Source organism: Protobothrops mucrosquamatus, unplaced genomic scaffold (assembly GCF_001527695.2).
Source record: "Protobothrops mucrosquamatus isolate PMUCROS unplaced genomic scaffold, P.Mucros_1.0 scaffold_293, whole genome shotgun sequence".
In the NCBI taxonomy this organism is placed as follows: domain Eukaryota; kingdom Metazoa; phylum Chordata; class Lepidosauria; order Squamata; family Viperidae; genus Protobothrops; species Protobothrops mucrosquamatus.
In genome coordinates, this window is record NW_015386369.1 from 389,980 (window position 1) to 409,690 (window position 19,711).

The 19,711-nt window shown below is 35.8% G+C and overlaps 1 protein-coding gene across 1 annotated transcript in view; it reads left to right on the forward strand.

Annotated features, from left to right (window-relative positions):
- The window catches only part of PPARD (peroxisome proliferator activated receptor delta), a 27,984-nt gene extending 10,853 nt beyond the window's left edge, over positions 1-17,131 (forward strand). Inside the window, exons 2-8 of the mRNA XM_015831980.1 lie at positions 3,582-3,709; positions 6,429-6,668; positions 8,683-8,834; positions 11,909-12,047; positions 13,539-13,741; positions 14,512-14,962; positions 16,504-17,131. Coding sequence (XP_015687466.1) covers positions 6,533-6,668; positions 8,683-8,834; positions 11,909-12,047; positions 13,539-13,741; positions 14,512-14,962; positions 16,504-16,751 — 1,329 coding nt within the window. The 5' untranslated portion in view covers positions 3,582-3,709; positions 6,429-6,532 and the 3' untranslated portion in view covers positions 16,752-17,131. The remainder of the gene's footprint in view (positions 1-3,581; positions 3,710-6,428; positions 6,669-8,682; positions 8,835-11,908; positions 12,048-13,538; positions 13,742-14,511; positions 14,963-16,503) is intronic.
- The last annotated feature ends 2,580 nt before the right edge of the window (positions 17,132-19,711 follow it).

Sequence of the window (19,711 nt, forward strand, 5' to 3'; positions counted from 1 at the left end):
TGACTTTATGCTCACATAAAGATGATTGGCTGACTTGGGCAGTTATTTGGTTGCTTTGGCTAATTATTCTTGATGCTGTGATGAAGTTTGGTTCTAGTAATTTTTTAATAAATGCATTGAAACTTGGTCCTTTTAAAATATTAGATATTTGAGAAACTTAAGGTGAAAAACAGGTTTACATGTTTTTGATTAAAATAAAAACACTCTGGGTATACATCTCAAGCTGTGATGGAGTGGCTAGTGCAGGGGTAGGTAACCTTGGCTCTTTTATGACTCGTGGACTTCAACTCCCAAGCTTGGCTGGCTCAGGAATTCTGGGAGTTGAAGTCCACGAGTCATAAAAGAGCCAAGGTTGCCTACCCCTGGGCTAGTGAAAGTACAACTAAACTTTTCAGATAATAGTGACAAAATTATAACCATACGCTTTAATATATCTTTAATATCTAAAATCATAAGAGTATGTCTAATTTATTTTGGCTATGTCATGCGTGCAAATTTATTGAAGAAGGCAATGATGCTAGGAATGGTTTGTGGAACAAGAAGAAGGGGAAGCAAAGAACATGCTGGCTTGATAATATCAAATCTGTTACAAAGTTGAACATGCAACAATTGAAAGAAGCTGTGCTTGATAGAGTAGAATGGAGAGAACTTGTCTATAAAGTCACCAAGAGTCAGACACGATCAAATGGTTAAAACAGCAATAACTTTATCTCACTGTTGAAACAGTAATCTGGTGATTGGCTGGCCATATTATTTTAATAATATAAATCCAGAATATATCATTATATGTAGAAGTCCTAATAAAAGCAATAGTGACCAGTTTTCTCTTAAAAAAAACATTGTCAGATAAATAGCTTCTGTGTTATCTTACTTTATTGCACATATTTGCTAGGAGTAATTTATCCAATAAATAACTATTCATCCAGGGTCTTTAATTCTTTCACATAGTGCAGAATTGCATGTGATAAAAAAGCTTTATTCTTAGAATGTAAGTTGTAATTCCATAACAGTGGCCAGTGTTTTGTGAATGTAATTGGTACCATTTATCAGTAACATGCTTCTGCCATTAAGATGTTTCTTTGTGACCTGATGTCCTTGGGAAGTTTTCCAGAGGTTCTGGCTATCTCTAGCAATAATACTGGTACATAGCAGCATTTCCTGTTTTGCAAGTCTGTTTCAGCCAATGTATGGGTTGTCTGCCAATTAATGCAGTCTGTTATTGGATATGATCTAGGATAGCAGTAAGACCATAGTGGCAACTACTATCATTTATAAATAGGAAAATAATGTACTTTGTGGAAAAAATTGTTTTTCTTTTTAGAGATTTAAGTACGCAAAGCAGATACCTATTGATAACTTCTTTTAAAATGAATTCTGGGAATAGGTTGCTGATTGATGCTTATGTAAACACAATAGGTACAATGTACTACTTTATTTCCACTGGTGTGAGTGAAAATAGGAATACATGTCCTAGAATTGTGTTTGTTCTCTGGACGTTTAGAAACCTGACGGAGGTCACTCCATATGAGGATTCTGCCCTAGTTTGAAAGCAGCTTCAGATCCCTGTGATCTTATAACACTGATATTGTTAAGAGCAAAACCTATTTATTTCTGGTTCAGAGACAAACATATGAAAACTGCACTAAAATAAATTATTATTTTTTATTTTGAGTACTTGATGCATGCTTTATATACTAATATCCTATTCTGAACATCTCTGAAGCATGAATACCTCAATCACTCCATCTCCTGCAGTCAAAACAATTATTACTTCCTTTTTCTTCAACTACATGTTCTGTAGAAGTTTGGTTGAATTTACGAGGAAGTTAAGAAATTTGTGGATGGTTTGCAGCTCCACAGACTTGATTCTGAGTTGCAGATAGTATTCTTGCCAAGTTCTCATTTCACTTTTTCAAGCCTGTTGTATGCTCAGGAGGAGTTACAAGGATCTGTAAAGAATTTACAAAATATGAATCAATCCTGGCTGCATTTTCCTATTCCTGCCATTGCAGCAACACTATTGGAGCTGCTGCAAAATAGTTGATATCTGCATTTTTGTTTCCCAATTCATAGTAACATTTCCACAGAAATGGAAGGATTAATACTTTTGCAGCTGGGTAGGTTCCCTTGTATCTAGATTTTTTTTTTCCTTGATAAAATGAGAGCCAGGCAAACACATGCCACATGTATTAAAATGTATACGTGGGATAGAATTTCTAATAATTCATTTTTAATGTATGTGGCGAGCATGAAGGTTTATGTTACTTCAGAAGCAGGGCATTGAGTGAATCTCTCTTTCTCTGTCCCCTCTGTCTTTCTCTTTCTGAATTCTTAAGTCACTGGGAAAGAGCACAAATTAGTTCATGATTCACTTCAGCTCTTGTTCTCTGTGGTGAATTTAAATTGTTCAATATACTGTTTTGTTGTTTTTTTAAAAAAAAACATATTTCTTGCTAAAGCAAGAAAAATGCACAATACCTTTCCCTCGACATGTGCTTTTGAAACAAAGTTTAACATTTATTGTACATACTTGGATGTTTTTTTAAAAAACATATAATTTATTGTTTTTTAATAGCTGAATTTGAAAAATCAGAGTGAGCATCTTCAAAAATATTTTCATTTTTTATTTTTCTCTGTTTATCATATATAAAGTTATATACTTTCTAAAATAAAAATAAATATATCAGGATAGAGGGAGGGAGACCATGAATTCTAGTTCTGCCTTGGTAAGCCACTTCTGAAAATCTTGCCAAGAAAACTACAGGGACTAGTCCAGGAAGTTACTAGAAGTCAACACTGATTCAAAGGCACAAAAACAAATCCTATTCCAATTATTTTTGTGATGTGTTCACTGTTGCTTCATCTGTTTGTTTTAGTTATTAAAATATATTATGAACTATAGGTAGGCCAGCTGCATATGTACAATACTGTTAGAAATCAAGAAATTCTTAAAAATTCAGCACTTCAGCACAGTATTCAGAAGTTGCTTATCTGGCTAGTACAGCTATTGGAGGTAGGCCAAACATGTGGCAATCATTTAGAATAAGAACACCTGCAGTTTATTTTTTGCTATTGGCACATGAGATAACTATCCTGTTTAATATTATGTGTTCCTTTCTGCTTTAGATTTTATATTTGTCAGAAACATTTAATGGGGGAGAGGTGGGAAAGTAAAGATCCAGATAGCTGAAACGGAACATTCTCAGCTTTATTGCTCTTAAATTACATCTTGTTCACTAATCATAATGTTGCTACTATAGATAAAAAATTCAAAAGCTTGAATGAATCTCCCTTGAGCATTTTAACTATTGTTATCCCAGGATTGTTAGCTGACAGTAGCAGAAACCTTTCCTAGCCTGCTGACTTTTTAAAGTCATTTTTTTTTATTTCATGTTGTAAACCACCAAAATGCCTTGCAGCACAATGTTCATTTGTGTCTGCTTTATTTTCTGCTTCAGTTGCTCTTTTTAATTACTTATAATTGTTAACAGCTGCTTTCTTATATGTTGAGTTAGCTAGATGTCTGGTCTTGTATTTATCTGAAATAGATAAAAGTTTTTAAATGAGTGTTAATTTCACAGGAACAAACCCCTCTGCCATCTTGGGAAGTGAGAAGTGTTAACCCCACTCATGACTGTGGAATTCTGTGTTCCTTTGTGACATTAGCTATATGGATGCTGTATCCTGTCCCAAAACATCCTGATTAGAGGTAATTTTTTTAGAAAAAATGTGAAATAGATCTTGTTGATTTGATCTGATAATTTCAGTAGAGAGCTGTCTTCAATTTGAACATGAGTCTGGAATATTTTACAACTTTACCTTTACAATGGATCAGATTTTAGATACTGTGTCATACATGTAGCTGCATTTGAATTTTTGACCATGAGAGATGCAATATACAGTTCAGTCATGTGTATGTAGACTTTTAGCCACTCTGTTAGAACAGAATGTTGGCCAGGGTATACCATTATGGAGATAGTCTGCATTTCATACCCCGTCATAATTATAACATCTATCTTATTGTGATTTTGTGGCACCATATTATGGTGATTTTATCATGGTTTTATCTTACTATTTTATCTTGTATATTGTATATACACATATATACATATACATATGCGTGTGTGTGCGCACACGCACACACACACTGAGTTTTCCCAAAAATAAGACCAGGTCTTATTATTATTATTTTTGCTTTCAAAAAAGGCACCAGGTCTTATTTTGGGGGGATGTCTTTTATACTCACCTCCGGCACTGACAGCCCTGCCCAGCTGGTCCACTTCTTCTGTGGCTGAAGGAACAGCTTCATTGTGCAGCTGCATTCCGGCCTGCATTTTGCAGTCAGGCCTTTACGGAAGGCCACTGCAGCCAAGTACCAAGCTATGGATTCAATCTATAGCTCAGTTCTTGGCTGCAGTGGCCTTCCAGAAAGGACTGTGACTGAGAAGTACAGGCCTGGCTGCAGAAGACACCGCAAAAGTGGGCTCGGCGAGGAGAGGCCTGGCTGCAAGGTAAGCACATGCGGGGTGCGTGGGGCAGCTCCACCCCCCTACCCCCACCCTAGCTTGATTTTAGGTGTGTGCCTCGCCCCAAAACTAGGGCTTATTTTTGGGGTAGGACTTGTATTAGGCCCACCCCCAAAAGTCAAGCTAGGGCTTATTTTCGGGGTAGGTCTTCCTTTCGGTGAAACACGGTATATATGCTGATGTTTTATTAAAACTTACATTTGTGTTTCCATGTATAATGTGTTTTATTATTATTGGATATCAGTGACTGCATGACCTCTGTAGATGCCATGTAGCATTATGCTGATTAGATGAATACATTTCCCAAGTTTAATATGGCCCTGTTGAGTTGAATTAAAGTGCTTACAACCTATAATCAGTCCTATAGTAGCATTAATATCGCATTTCTTAGTAACCAGTTGTCATTTGGAGACTTATCAGATTTTATACAGTTATGATGAGTAGTCTGAAGAAGTTAGTTTGTTATACAGATTGTGTTAGAATTTCAGATTGTGTGCTACTAGAATAATTTGCAGTGCTAGCAATCTTTAATTTTATTTTTTATTTGCTCAAAGGAATAGATTACTCATTATAGAAACATTTTAAGGAATGTCCTGGAATCATATTAAGTTGGGAACATATAGTATGTAAATTCTTTCCAAAATACAAGTTTTATTGCTTTGATGGAATTTAAAAATGAAAATAGTCTAATAGGAGATTAAGTAGTTCTTATATAATATTGATATTTTAATATGTATTTTTTCTATGTTTAGTTTCATTTCAATCCACCTTAATATGTATTAAATGCTCATCCTGAAGATATTGCATTCACTTTACATAGCCTTTTTTAATCAAGCAATTGTTTCTAAAACATGATGAATAGTTTCTCTTTTATATGTGATATTTCCTGCAGTGCAAGTGTACGAGGTGAAGCCAAAAATAACACTGTATGTGAATGGAGCCTTACTATCCATTACGAGGCTCTGAATTTTTCTCTTTTTCCATAATAAAAGGAAATTAAAATAATTGTCTGAGGCAAAGATTGCAGCAGTACCATTTTTGATCTCTAAAATAAAAATTTACAATTTAAATTTGTATCAGTTGTTCAGATAAACTATATATGTGTATCATTTGTCAAAAAAATTGATAGAATACAAGAATAAAAAAAATCAGAATTTTAAAAAAGAAAATTTAAAAAAAAAACTGAAGAAGTAAACAAATAAAAAAATAAGATTATAAACACCAGAAAACAATGATCAAAAAAACTACCAAGGAAAAAAAATTACTGGCAAGGCAACTTACTAAACACAAACAGGGAGCAAACACCACACTCATTTTCACTGATGATATCACCTAGTTGGGTAATTAAACATTTGCAAGCAAACAGCCAAGGTCAGAGAGCACCAAAAACTTCACAATAGCAAGAATATGTAATTGTTGTGGTTGGAAATAGCATTGTTTTAGCAATTAGAATATTTGCTAGCCATATGTCTAATTATCTCTTTTATATATTACTTGTAGTCTGTTTTCAAGATCTACTCACATGTGCTCCCCACCATCTGTAGAAAGTTAGGAATAGTGGCAGGTGATAGCCTCCCACCCTCTAAAGTCTTAGTTTCTATTTAGGGGGCATGTTTTTGTGAATGAGTGCAGTGCTACACAGACAGAGTTTAAAAGTATCTTCCATAGCTTTCTGTTTTTCTTTTTCAGTATCAAATCATTAGGGTCCACAGGCCTTTCCCTTCTTTGTATTTGAAATACTAAGACAATTTGCATTTATATATTTTTCACGTATAAATTACATAGATTCTTATATATCTGGGGTAATTGGCCATGAAATGCTAAGAAAGCATCATAGCAGCATTATTTTTGTTTTTTAAACTTCTAATGCCCTTCTGTGTGTTTTTCTTCTTTTTCATGAAGGTTAGCCGGAACAGCCTGGTAGGGGCCCATTTCCAGAGAGACGTGGATGATGCCAGAACTATGACAGGGACTGCAGTCTTGGCATTGAAGGGAGGTGATCAGTTATGGAACAGTCAAAGGAGGAAGTACCTGAAGTCAGGAAAGAAGAGGAGGAAAAGGAAGAGACAATGGTGGCAATAAGTGGAGCCTCAGAGCCAAATGAAGGTCTAGATAATTCGACACCATCTGCCAGGTATACAGGTAGGTTGGAAAAAGATACTAATGCCTTAGAGACACTTAAAGGAGCAATGGACATATGTTGAATACTTTTTTCCAGTAATTTGTTCTCAGTGGGATGACATTTTCCTTATGATTATAACAAATTTATTACAGACTTTATATATTAATTCCTAGCTTTCAAATATATTAAGAAACTTTCCTTTATTTTTGATTTGCACACTTAGTGCGCTTTGGGTCCCTTAGGTTTAGGACCCTGGAACCATGCCTTCTCTTTAGCCACACCTGCCCTCCAGAATGAGGTTGCCCCCGAGATTTGGATGCTCCCCACCCTGTTGTTATTCAGAAGGGCCTTGAAGACCTGGCTCTTTGCCCAGGACCTTTGTGAGGGAGAATTAGGACCTTCATCCTTCTCCTTCTCCTATCTGTCATTATTGAGAATGCTAATGGCACTACTCTGACAACTGAAAATGTAAATGATCTGCAAGCTCTAATAATAAAAATCAAGGACGATAGTGAAAAGAAGCAGGGCTAAAATATAAAGAAGATTAAAATAATGACAACAGGTAAAATAACCTGCCTTGGAATTGATAATGAATTTATTGAAGTGATAAATCATTTCTTTTTTTTAAGATTGACTATCAATAGTAAAAGGACCATCAATAAAGAAATAGATTATAGACTAGCATTTAATAGAGTAGTAATGAAGGTCTTGGAAAAGAGATTGTATGCTGAGATGTGTATATAACTATAAATATCAGAATTGTGAAGGTGATGATCTTCTCCTTAACACTCTGTGGAAGGGAAAGTTGGACTTTAAAGAAGTAGGATAGAAAGCATGTTGATGCTTTTGAAATTTGTTATTGGAGAATAGCATGGATAGCCAAGAAAGCAAATAAATAAATAAATACCATGAAGAATGAAGAAAAATACCTTAATTTTCCTCTTGCAACACTGATTGAAACCCTTGCAGTTTGATCACAACACATAAACCATCTTAAAAGATAGATAGATAGATAGATAGATAGATAGATAGATAGATAGATAGATAGATAGATAGATAGATAGATAGATAGATAGATGGATGGATGGATGGATGGATGGATGGATAGTCTACTAATTGAATCAGTACAGATTGTTAGTATATAGACATTGTCTTTTACCTTTTTAGTCAAAATTGAAAAAAATACTGGATGAAGTTCATATTATAAAATTATTTGCTTGTACTTAAAAACAATCTGAATTTATTATGCTACATTAGCATTAGGATTTGAACATATATGGGTCAAAACATACATAACAGCAAGCTTTCAACAAAAGTTGAAAAGAATACGATAGAGTAAATATGATTCTGAAAAAAATAAATATTTTAGGCTAATGTCTGCCAAGCTTTGTTGCAAACACATGTTCAAATTGCTGGACACAAAGATTGGAATTTTTCCCTATGAGATAGTTGCTTCCAGATTTTGCATTGTAGTGTTTGCCATATAGTACCGGTAGTCATCAACTTACAACCACAGTTAAGCTTGGAATTTCAGTTATAAGTTGAGTCATCATGGACATTAAGTGAGCATAATTGTTAAGCAAATTGCATGATCATACATCTAAATACAGCTTATCCAATGGGGCAGTTTTTGGTGGAAAACAGCAAAACATGATCATGTAATTGCAGTGGGAGTGACTTGTGACCTCCTGCCAGCTTCCCATTGATTTTGCTTGTGGAAAACTGGCAGGAAAGATTTCAAATGATGATCAAGTGATTGCAGGATGCTGCAACTTTTATAAATGTGAGCCAGTTGCTAAGTGCCCAAATTGCAATCATGAGACCACAGGGATGCTGCAGTGGTTGCAACTTAGAGGGCTGGTCATAAATCCCCTTGTTCAGCACTATTGTAAGTTTGAATGATCACTGAAGGAATGGACATAATCAGATTTTTAATTACAAATAAGCAAAGCAAAAGGATCAGAGATTTGTACCAGATTGTACTTTATTGCAAAATTACAATGTTAATACCTTCTCCATTCTGTTTCCGGATAGATCTTTCCCAGAGTTCGTCTCCTTCTCTGTTGGACCAACTCCAGATGGGCTGTGATGAAGCAAATTCAGGAAGTCTAAACATGGAATGCAGAGTCTGTGGTGACAAGGCATCAGGGTTTCATTATGGGGTACATGCATGTGAAGGCTGTAAGGTAAGGATAGCACAAATATTAGATATAACCTTATGAGAAGTAAGACTGTGGGGTCCTTGGTGCTCTCTAAGTTTGGAGGTCTTCTTGCAGATGTTTCATTACCAAATTAGGTAACATAGGAAGTGAGGTTTACTCTTATTTTTATATACTAATGGTTGCCCTGCCAGTGTTGGTGAGAGAGTGTGGTGGGGTTCCTTGATCAAGGTGTTGTCTACTGTTAGCTTGTTTGTGTTGGTCATTCCTTGATTGGGGTATTGTTTATTTCTAGTGTTAATCTTGGTGTTAATATCTGTTCATATGGGTGTTGATTGTTGGGGAGGAGGTGTTTTGGGCTTTTTGATTGTCTCTTTTGAGTAGTATGTAGATGTTTAACTCTGTCTGCCTTGATGGCCAATTTATCTGAGTACCAAGCTTCCAGGAATTCTGTGGCATTTTTGATCTAGGATTGTTCACAATTTTCCAGTTGAAACTATGGTTGACTCTGTTCATGTATTGTGAAATAAAGGAGTTTTCATCATATCTTCTGTCTGCTAGTCAGTGTTCACAGATATGCTGTGCCGATCTTCTACCTGTTTGTCCTACATAGTGGCTGTTACAGTCCTTACACTGTAGGTTGTAGATGACTCCTGTTTTTTTCTCCTGGGTGTGCTGGGTCTTTTGATTTACTTAGGATGTTTTGGAGGGTTTAGTTGGTTTGTGTGCTACGATGATGCCATATGGTCATAATAGTCTGTTGTGATTTCTGATACGTTTTTGCTGCATGGCAGTGTTGTGCTTTATGCTTTTCGTAGCTTGTGTTGGTTGAGTTATGGTGCCTTGAATGGTCGGACACTTTTTGATAAAGCTACATGGATATCCATTTTGTTGGAAGACATTGTATAGTTTCCTTTTTTCCAATGTTCAAGGTTGCTGCAGTGTGTTTGTGCTCATCTAAATAGACAAGCTTTTCTTGTGGGAGATTGAATTGTTACTTTGAAAGTGGAGCACCTGGGTTGTGTGGGAAGTTTTTCCATAGACATGTGTTTCTATTTTATCATCACTGCCTCTGCTTATGAGGATATCTAGAAAAGGGAGTGTGTTGTTGTTTTCTTCTTGTGGATTTTATTCCTTTGAAGATGTTGTTGATAGTTTTGTGTGTTTTCTCTAGTTGGGTCTTTTTTATTATTAGCATTGATGATGTTATCTAATTCGGTAATGAAATATCTGCAAGAAAACAACCAAGACAAGGGAGCACCAAGGAGGCCACAGTTCAACTCTGAGCAAGAAATATTCTCTAGGGAGGGAAAGATGGAACTAGAAAATGTGGAAGTCCTTTTTTTGTTGCTGCTGTTACTTTTCATTGAATCTCTCCTCTCCCAGAATATAGAGATCTCTTTTAGAAATTAGACTGGCTGTATGTGATAATTGAAGCAAGACCTTTGTGTGCACAGAGATGGGAAGACTCACAGATTCTCACAATGGAAGAATGGGTAGTGCAGTTAATGGAAGTAGCTGAGATGGCAAAATTAACTACCTTGATTAAAGAAAAGATTTTGTCTAGCTTTGTTACTACGTGGAAACCACTTTTGGACTTTTTCATAGAAACCAAACAAATGCTATACTAAGTTTGGGATTTGACAACTAGAGTTTATGAGTATAGAAATATAATACTGAATTTTAGATCAAACAGTTAATGTATTGTATATTTGTAACTAAATCAAAGAAAGTTGGAGTTCCCTTTCTGTTTTCTTTCTCCTTATTCCTTTGCACCTTCCTCTTCCATATTTGTTTTTCCTTCTTAATTTTTTTTCTTGTTTATTTATTTTAATGATTTAGAGGATTTATATGGCTGCTCACTCTGGGCAGCTTAAAAGCAATAAAAACCCAATATAAAAAGAATAAAAACAGTAACCTCCCACCTACCCCCACCCTAGGAATAACAAGCAATCAAACGAGCCATTTGATGGGTTCCAACGCACTCTGGGCTCCCCAGGATCACTGGCAGAACCAGATCTTCAGAGCCTTGTGAAAGAGTGTCAAAGTGGGGATCAGTCTAATCTCTGCAGGGATGATGTTCCAAAGAGAGGGAGCCACCATGGAGAAGGCCATTATTCTGGGTCCCACTAGACCCGGGGTAGGCAACCTTGGCTTTTTTATGACTTGTGAACTTCAACTCCCAGAATCCCTGAGCCAGCATGGCTCAGCTTGGAAACCTCTCCCTTTCCCCTCAGCATGGCTGGCTCAGGAATTCTGGGAGTTGAAGTCCACAAGTCATAAAAGAGCCAAGCTTGCCTACCCCTGCACTAGACGTATGTAGAGACTGAATCCGCAACATTCCATGCCTCTCTTTCTAGTGGGTTGGGTGGATGTAATCGGGAAGAGCAGTTCTTCAGATAACCTGGTTCCAAGCCACAAAGGGCTTTAAAGGTGACAATCAGCAGCTTGAATTGCACTCGGAAACAAATCTGCAGCCATTGCAACTCCCGCAGGAGAGGTGACATTTATGCACACCTGGGTCTGCACAAAACCATACAGGCCGCTGCATTCTGAACCGAATTGGAGCTTCTGGAAGCTTTTCAAGGGCAGCCCCATGTAGAACATGTTGCAATAGTCAAGATGGGAGGTGAGATGGGCATGAGTTTATATTTTATTTTTTGTAGAAATTTAATGAAGTATTTTTCTTCAAAGAAGAAGGCTGCAGGGCACCTATTAACAGATTTTGTTCTTCATGGTGCCCAGGGTAAATGCTAATAGTATCTACTGGTAAGTAATAACAAAAAAGATGAGACAACAAGGATGTTGAGAAGTTGGGATTTGTCGATTACAAGTAAAGTCCATCTGGTGGTCGCTTGTGAAACTGCATGCCTGCTTTATTTATATATTAAATATATTTATTTAGGCTTCCCTCCCCCCTCATTATTTTCTTCATGCAGAAGAAAGGTTTTTTTTGTAATATGTTTAAGATATCTACTTATTGCTGAAAATATTGTCCTAAGATCTAAAGTGATAGTAAACCTGGCACTTCTGAAAGGGCTATTAATATCAGAATGAAACATCTTTTTGTTTCCAACATCTGTCTTATCACATACCAACAGGGATTCTTTCGTCGAACGATCCGCATGAAGCTGGAGTATGAGAAATGTGAGCGGAACTGTAAAATTCAGAAGAAGAACCGAAACAAGTGCCAGTACTGCCGCTTTCAGAAATGCCTTTCACTAGGCATGTCACACAATGGTGAGATCTCCCTCCTCTTGCTCTGGGTAGGGGTGAAGCATAGAGTTATAGTGAGATCGGTGGAATTATACATTTACTATAAGATAAAATTTAGTAACGGGAATAAATTTGAGGAATACCTCACTGGGTAGACTTCTGCTTTGAAAAAAAGATATATTTAAGGCATGTGTACCCTGCATACTATTTTAAAATATTTTTTTAAAATATTACAGTAGCTAATAAATCAATATCAAACAAAATGGGTGGTAAAAAATATCATTTGAGCCTAAAATAAAAATATGGTTTGTGCATCCCAAAATATTCGCCCCTGAATTAGTACATTTGCATTTCCAGAACAAAAATAAAATTGGTTTCCCTATGAAATCTATATAAACTTATTCTAAATAATTTAATTGTATTGTATGTCTTTGTTTCTTTTCTTAAAACATTTTGAGAGCGTTCAGTATGTTTCTATGTGTTGATGCCTTTGTTGCATTAAAAAAAACTAAATAAAAAATCCTAGGGTATTTATATGAAGGCACACAGTGATTTTAATGCAGGCTCGTTGCACCAAGCAAAGTTTGTATAGTCAGTGTCCGACTGGACACTGACTATACAATTAAAGTATGGGAATTCGGTGAATGCTGGCCCTTGTTCAAGGTTAGATGGCACTGCAGTAAAAGCTCGGCTTTTGACTATGAAATGGTTAATCCTACAATAATCTACAATATGTCCAAACTGTTGATACTGAATTGAAGACGCATGAACTAACATTTGATCACCTGATCCCAACTGGTATATGGGCTGACCAGAGGCAGAATGATTGCATTTGCTTTAGAGTAGTAGGTAGTAGTTTTCCTCCCAAGCTTGCCTGTGTGTAGCAATATGTTTGTACTGCTGTGCCATAAATTTGAAAATGCCTACTAACTCAGCCTTTCAGTGAGCACAAAAGCACCCATCCAGAAGAATGGAAAGTTTCTTTCCACCAAAAAGACATGCCTTTACTTGCCTGGAGAAGGATATGCTACCTTGCACTCCTCATCAGCATTGTACTTGGGGAGGTAATTATCATTAACTGTGTCACCCTGCATGCGTTTACTTTTTTGTAGAATGCCCTTAGAAAGATATTGCTATTTTTTGGATTAAAATGAATTCATTTAAAATGAAGCTTTGTCTGGGAGCAGGTGTGGGCATAGTAACTTGAACAGTAGATTAGAACCAGATGACCTCAGTTCAAATCCCACTCAACCTATAATGTTCATTTATGACCTTGAGCTAAGTCTGTCTCTCACAGCTGTTATGGTGATAAAATGAGGAACATTGTACAGTATATATTTTTTCTGAACTCTTTGAAGAAAAGGTGGAATATAAACTGAATAAAAACAGATTTATATTTTTCTATAAGAAAAACAAAAAGTTTTAAAAGATATGGTGGCAAGTTAATAAAAATAACTGTCCTTATCCTTTTTAGCTCAAGGTTTTTAAGCCTCCCGCTTTGTTTTGTTTCTTTAGCCATTCGTTTTGGCCGCATGCCAGAAGCTGAAAAAAGGAAGTTAGTGGCAGGACTGACAGCTACTGAAATCAGCTGCCAGAACCAGCAGGTGGCTGATCTGAAAGTCTTTTCCAAGCACATCTACAATGCCTACCTGAAAAATTTCAACATGACCAAAAAGAAAGCACGAGGCATCTTAACTGGAAAAGCCAGTAGCACCCCTGTGAGTACCTCAATTCCAGAGGTTTACATAGTATATTAAGCAAGAAAGATATTCTTCCCAAAAAAATAGTATATAGCCATATTTTTTTAAATGATATTTTTAAACTATGAGTATTATTTTAAAAAATTAGGTGAGATTGGTGTGCTGTATTTATAGATAATTAAATGAACTGCCAGCAATTTACATTCCAGTAAAAGCTATATATTAAACCTGCAATTAAAACTTTATCAATAGAAATGGCCAACAAATATAACCCAACTTAATAGAAATCATATTTAGGTTTCAAAAGCTCCACAAAAAAACTTCAGAGTCCTATGGAAAATCCCAAGATACATGCTAATCAGACCTCTCATGGGAGGCTTTTCCACAGGGCAGGACATCCCATAAAGGCACTTCTGGGGCCCACTCTTCTTACCTCCTGCCTATGGAAAATCCTAAGTATACCCACCTGGAATGACTGCACAGGATAGACTGATTTTACTGTTGTCTTTTTTGAGCTTTTATCAAGACATAAATTGAATTTTAGTATTATTATATTTATATAATTCCATATTTTCATATACAATAAAAATAATGATGTATTTCAACCTGGTTTGACTAAGCTACACTTAACTGAAGAATCTGGCTCTCTGTACATTGTATTCTGTTGATTAACACAAAAAGGGGAGGCTTTAGTGATTAGTAGTGTAAATAATAAGCATTGTCACACTCTGCCTCTATGACCAGGTTTCTCATTACCACATCCTAACTTTATATGTTGTTCTTCATAGCCTTTTGTGATTCATGACATGGATACCCTGTGGCAAGCTGAAAAGGGTCTGGTGTGGAAACAACTGATAAATGGGATGCCGCCCTACAAGGAGATTGGTGTTCATGTTTTTTACCGCTGCCAGTGTACATCAGTCGAGACCGTGCGGGAGCTCACTGAATTTGCCAAGAGCATTCCTAGCTTCATCAGCCTTTACCTTAATGATCAAGTAACTCTCTTGAAATATGGGGTGCATGAGGCCATCTTTGCTATGCTTGCCTCTATCATGAATAAGGATGGACTCCTGGTGGCCAATGGCAATGCTTTTGTGACACGTGAGTTCTTGCGCAGCTTGCGCAAGCCTTTCAGTGAAATCATGGAGCCCAAATTTGAATTTGCTGTGAAGTTCAATGCCCTGGAGCTAGATGACAGTGACTTGTCTCTGTTTGTAGCTGCCATCATCTTGTGTGGAGGTGAGAGATTAGAAAAACATTGAGCCAAGGGGGAGAGGTAATTCATTTTTAGCAAGAGATCAGATTCAGAGCACTTGATAAATCATTTCCCTGTCAGTTTATGTCACAATATTGGGTAACAGTTTCACAGTGCCTAATTTTAATTAATGTCAAAAATCTATTAGATACCTTTCAAAACTTTCCTGCTATTAATAATGAGAGTAATATATGTGTGGATATAAAATCAATTTAATATCAGTGATATTAAAATTAACTGTATAATAAGATGAGTAAAAATATTATCAAACAATTTCATTCAATACTAATCAAACCTTTATTACAGTCATAGACCGGCATATATTTACTACTACATTTATTTGTTAGATCCTGCGCTTCCTCCAGAATTTCAAAGCATCATATATAGCATTTTCTCCACACGTTTTTCCATAAAATAACATCCTAGCAAAATTGGCTGAGATGGCCCAAATAGCCAACTGAATTTTCATCACTGAGGATGAATCTAGGACTTCCTACTCCTAATAAGTACTTTAATCACCACACATTTTGACAGTATGTTAATGTTATATTTTAAAGATCAGTAGTAAAAGTTAAGACTCAGTTGAAAAACAAGAAGGCATACATTGCTACTGAGTGAAATTAATATAGTCTAGTCCAGTCATTTAATTCTTGTAAATTTTGGCTGTTATTCTGTTGCAGAATCTTAGTTGTGCTATAACCAGACTGCAATAACTAAACTAAGACTCCTTAAGCTTCTCTGTCACTATTTTGTGAATTAATAAAATTAGAAAAAAACCACCCATAATTTCACTGGTGTTCTTACATATAATGAATTGGTATAATTTGAAAAGTTTGTTAATTGTAAGAATGAGTATAGCTATAACTATAGAGGAAAATTATCTTTTAGGGGGGGGGGGGAACTCTGTTCCCATCATCTTCAATCAGCTAAGCCAGTAGTAAGAAATAATGAGAACTGAAGTCTAAAAATTTGAAAGGTGTCAGATTGCTGATCTTTAAAGGAAATGATAGTCTTGGATGCTCTTGTTTATAGAAAAAGAATTTTTACTGTCCATCAACTTGTTTGTAATATTGATAAAAATAATCTTAAAAGAGAAACTTCCATACAAGAAGACAAGCCTAAGATGATTTTTTTTTAAAAATTCAAAATATTTATTCCTCCCTGAAGAAATAATGGGTAGAGCACACAGTCATGCTTTTGTGTTTTGTTATTTTGCTTGAAAATGGTTTTGTTCTCAAATCTTGCTGGCTTTCCTAATTTTTCTGCCATCTTTTATATTCAGCAGCATTATGATTTGGCCCTGAGGTTATAGATATGTTAAAGTCTAGGAGAGGAAGTTTAATATCAGTTAATGTTCCTATATATATATATATATATAAAAACTCCCTAAGCATGATATTGTGGAACAAGCTAGCCTGACATTTATTTTGTAAATATTCCTGAGATAAAAATGTAGGAATTTTGAAAAAACTAAATTACAAAGTCAAATTTTTATAAATAACTTGGTGTATTTCTTTTCTTGTAGACCGCCCTGGCCTAATGAATGTTAAACAAGTGGAGGCGATACAAGACAATATTCTCCAAGCTCTTGAGTTTCATCTACAAGCTAATCACCCAGACATTCAATACCTCTTTCCTAAGTTGCTGCAAAAAATGGCTGACTTGAGACAGTTAGTGACTGAGCATGCACAGTTGGTGCAGAAGATCAAAAAGACAGAGACAGAGACTTCTCTGCATCCTCTCTTACAGGAAATCTACAAGGACATGTACTGAGGAACTTATATTTATCAAATAGGTGAAAGCCATGGAATCCAGCAAATGCTTGTATATTAGCAAAGAAATCTCTGTGTCTTCCATTTCTTTACTAGAATTACTTTACTAGATGATTGGTTTATGCTGTATAAATTTGAAATTTACCATTTGGTATAGACCAGAGGGCTTCCGTTAACATACACTAAATGAAACTTAATTTGTTGCTACAGTTCAGCTCTTAACCCTATTCCAGAGCTGCTGAGGTATTTACACACACCCTATAAATGTACTTGAATTGTTATATTAGATAACATGAATTGTGCCCAAATTATTATAGCAAGTAGTACCTTTAATTGACAGGTACAAAAATAGCACTTCATCACAATCCTTACATATTATTTTTATATTTCAGCAATTTTGGCTGGCCCTAAGTGTACATTATAGGATATTACAAGGAAATTATATGAATACAGGTAGTCCTCAACTTACAATAGTTCATTTAGTGAACGTTCAAAGTTACAATGGCACTGAAAAAAGTGACTTATGGTGCTTTTTCACAGTTACAACTTATCCAGCATCCCCGTGATCATGTGATCAAAATTTAGGTGCTTTTGGTTCATACTGATGAGCACTGCTGTGTCCCAGGGTCATGTGATCACCTTTTATGACCTGACAAGCAAAGTCAATCGGGAAGCCCAATTCACTTAACAACCGGGTTACTAACTTATCAACTGCAGTGATTCACTTAACGACTGTGGCAAGAAAGGTCGTAAAATGGGACAAAACTGAATATTTCACTTTTGGGGGGGAGAATACAATGTAAGAAAGATTTTAAAAGGCAGCAGACAGATTCCTGTGAAATCAGGGTGATTTACGGATGGTAAATAGAGTCAATAGTATTTTATTTTGTGATCTGTGATGCAGCTTCTTATCATGTCCTTTCCAGGAGGAGGATTCCTAATAATTGCACTTGTGTCTTTCCCACAAGCACAAACACCATCCTACCTTTCATAACCAGTAATTAGGGATACAAGTAATCCTTGACTTACAATCACAATTGGGACCAGAATTTTCATTGCTAAGTAAGGCAATTGTTAAGTGAGTCGTTAAGTGATTTTACGACCTTTTTGTCATAGTTAAGTGAATCATTGCAGTCAGTAAGTGAATCATGCAGTCTTTAAATGGACCTGGCTTCACTCATTGATTTTGTTTGTTGTTAGCTGGCTGGGAAGGTTGTAAATGGCTACCACGTGACTCTGGCACAATGCCACTATTATAAATGCATGTTGGTTGCCAAGGGCCCAAATTTTGATCATGTGACCATGGAGGTGCTGTAACCATCATAACTGCAAGGCCTGGTCATAAGTTATTTCATCAGTGCCATTTTAACTTAAAATGGTCACTAAAGAAATAATTGTAAGTCAAGGACAACAATTGTTTTACGGTAAGTTTTCCATGTTCAGAAAACATTTAACAATTCAATAGTCTTATCAAAGATTCACCAACAATTTAATATTTCCCAAGCATTTGAATTGGGTTACAATTTTGACTCCTTTTTCTTTCATGATTGTTCCTGCTTTATTCCATAGGAGTGCCAGACAATTTTTGTTAATATAAATTATCAGCATAGGTCTTCTTTACAACAGAAGATTCTTGAGTGTAAGGACTTTATTGTCATATTGATGTGCCAGTAATATGGAGTAATTATGCCTATACCATGTTGATGTAATGTGGCGTTTGTTAGACTTCTTCCTTTGGTAACTTCCAATGTGTCCTGAGTGCAAAATAGATCAACATGGTGGTTGAATGTGGCATTAAGAGCATTGTCATGTAATTGTGGTAATGTTTTTCTTGCTACATTGTTAAGTAGATTCTTAACTTTCAGAGAAGAAAAACTACTAAAAAAGGAACCGTGAATACCAAAAATAGTATATCTACACATGTATACAGCAACAGAATTTTAGATGATGCAAAAATTACTTAAATTGGCTGGTTGTCCTGACATTTCAGCTCAAATCATGTAGATTTTCTGCTTGTTCTATATAATACTTCAGTTTTTCATTTTAGATTTAGGTTATACCTAAATTAACTGACAACTTTAAGTCTTAATTCATGACACTAATAACGAACAATATTTTCAAACTGACTTTTTAAAAAGTACCATCATTTGGGGGGAGAGGGGAAATGAAGCAGTGTTTAGCAAGAGCTTTACATGGAGGGAGCCTCCAATTCACAAAACCAGTTAAAAGAATCATGAGGCGAGTGATAAGAAAGTTTCCTCCTATGCCACTGCCACTAGGTAGGTGTGTGTGTGTGTGTGTACAAAAAACAGTTTGACCGTGTACAAATTAGCTTTCTATGCTTTTTTTATGCTCTTAGCTATCCAAGAAGGAAAATACTAAACAATTGGTCTGTCTTTCTGAGACACAAATAGCAGAAAGAAAAGATATACCTTAGGCAACCTGTACTCTTGCTTTAGCTAAATACCATTTTTAGGCGAGAACAACGTAAGGTTACCATTTAGAGATGAGGACTAATTTGCAAATAAGCATGTACTTTAAGTGAAGGAATCCCACATTCTGTTTACAGGTAGGACTTGGAGAGACATCTGAAATCCTGGAATACTACTTTCAGTAATCACTGTAAACAGTACTGAGATAGGGCAACTTTCTATTTTGCCTCATTAGTTTTATATTTAGCTGTCTTAGCCAATTAATATTCCATTGTGACTCATAATATATAATTTGGTAGACCCAGAGCTTTAAGAAATAAATGCTTATTTTTTTAAAAAAAGTGATCTGCAAACAGAAATAACTGAATGGAAATTTGAATTGGGCAGCCGTGCTGCTTAAATCTTATTATAATCTAGGTAATTTACTACCAACCTTTAAACAAAAACCAGAATGAATTTTGCAAGCTGTAGATACTCTTGCAACCAAAGCATATTTTTGGCATTAGGCTTATGTTTAACAACTTGCCTA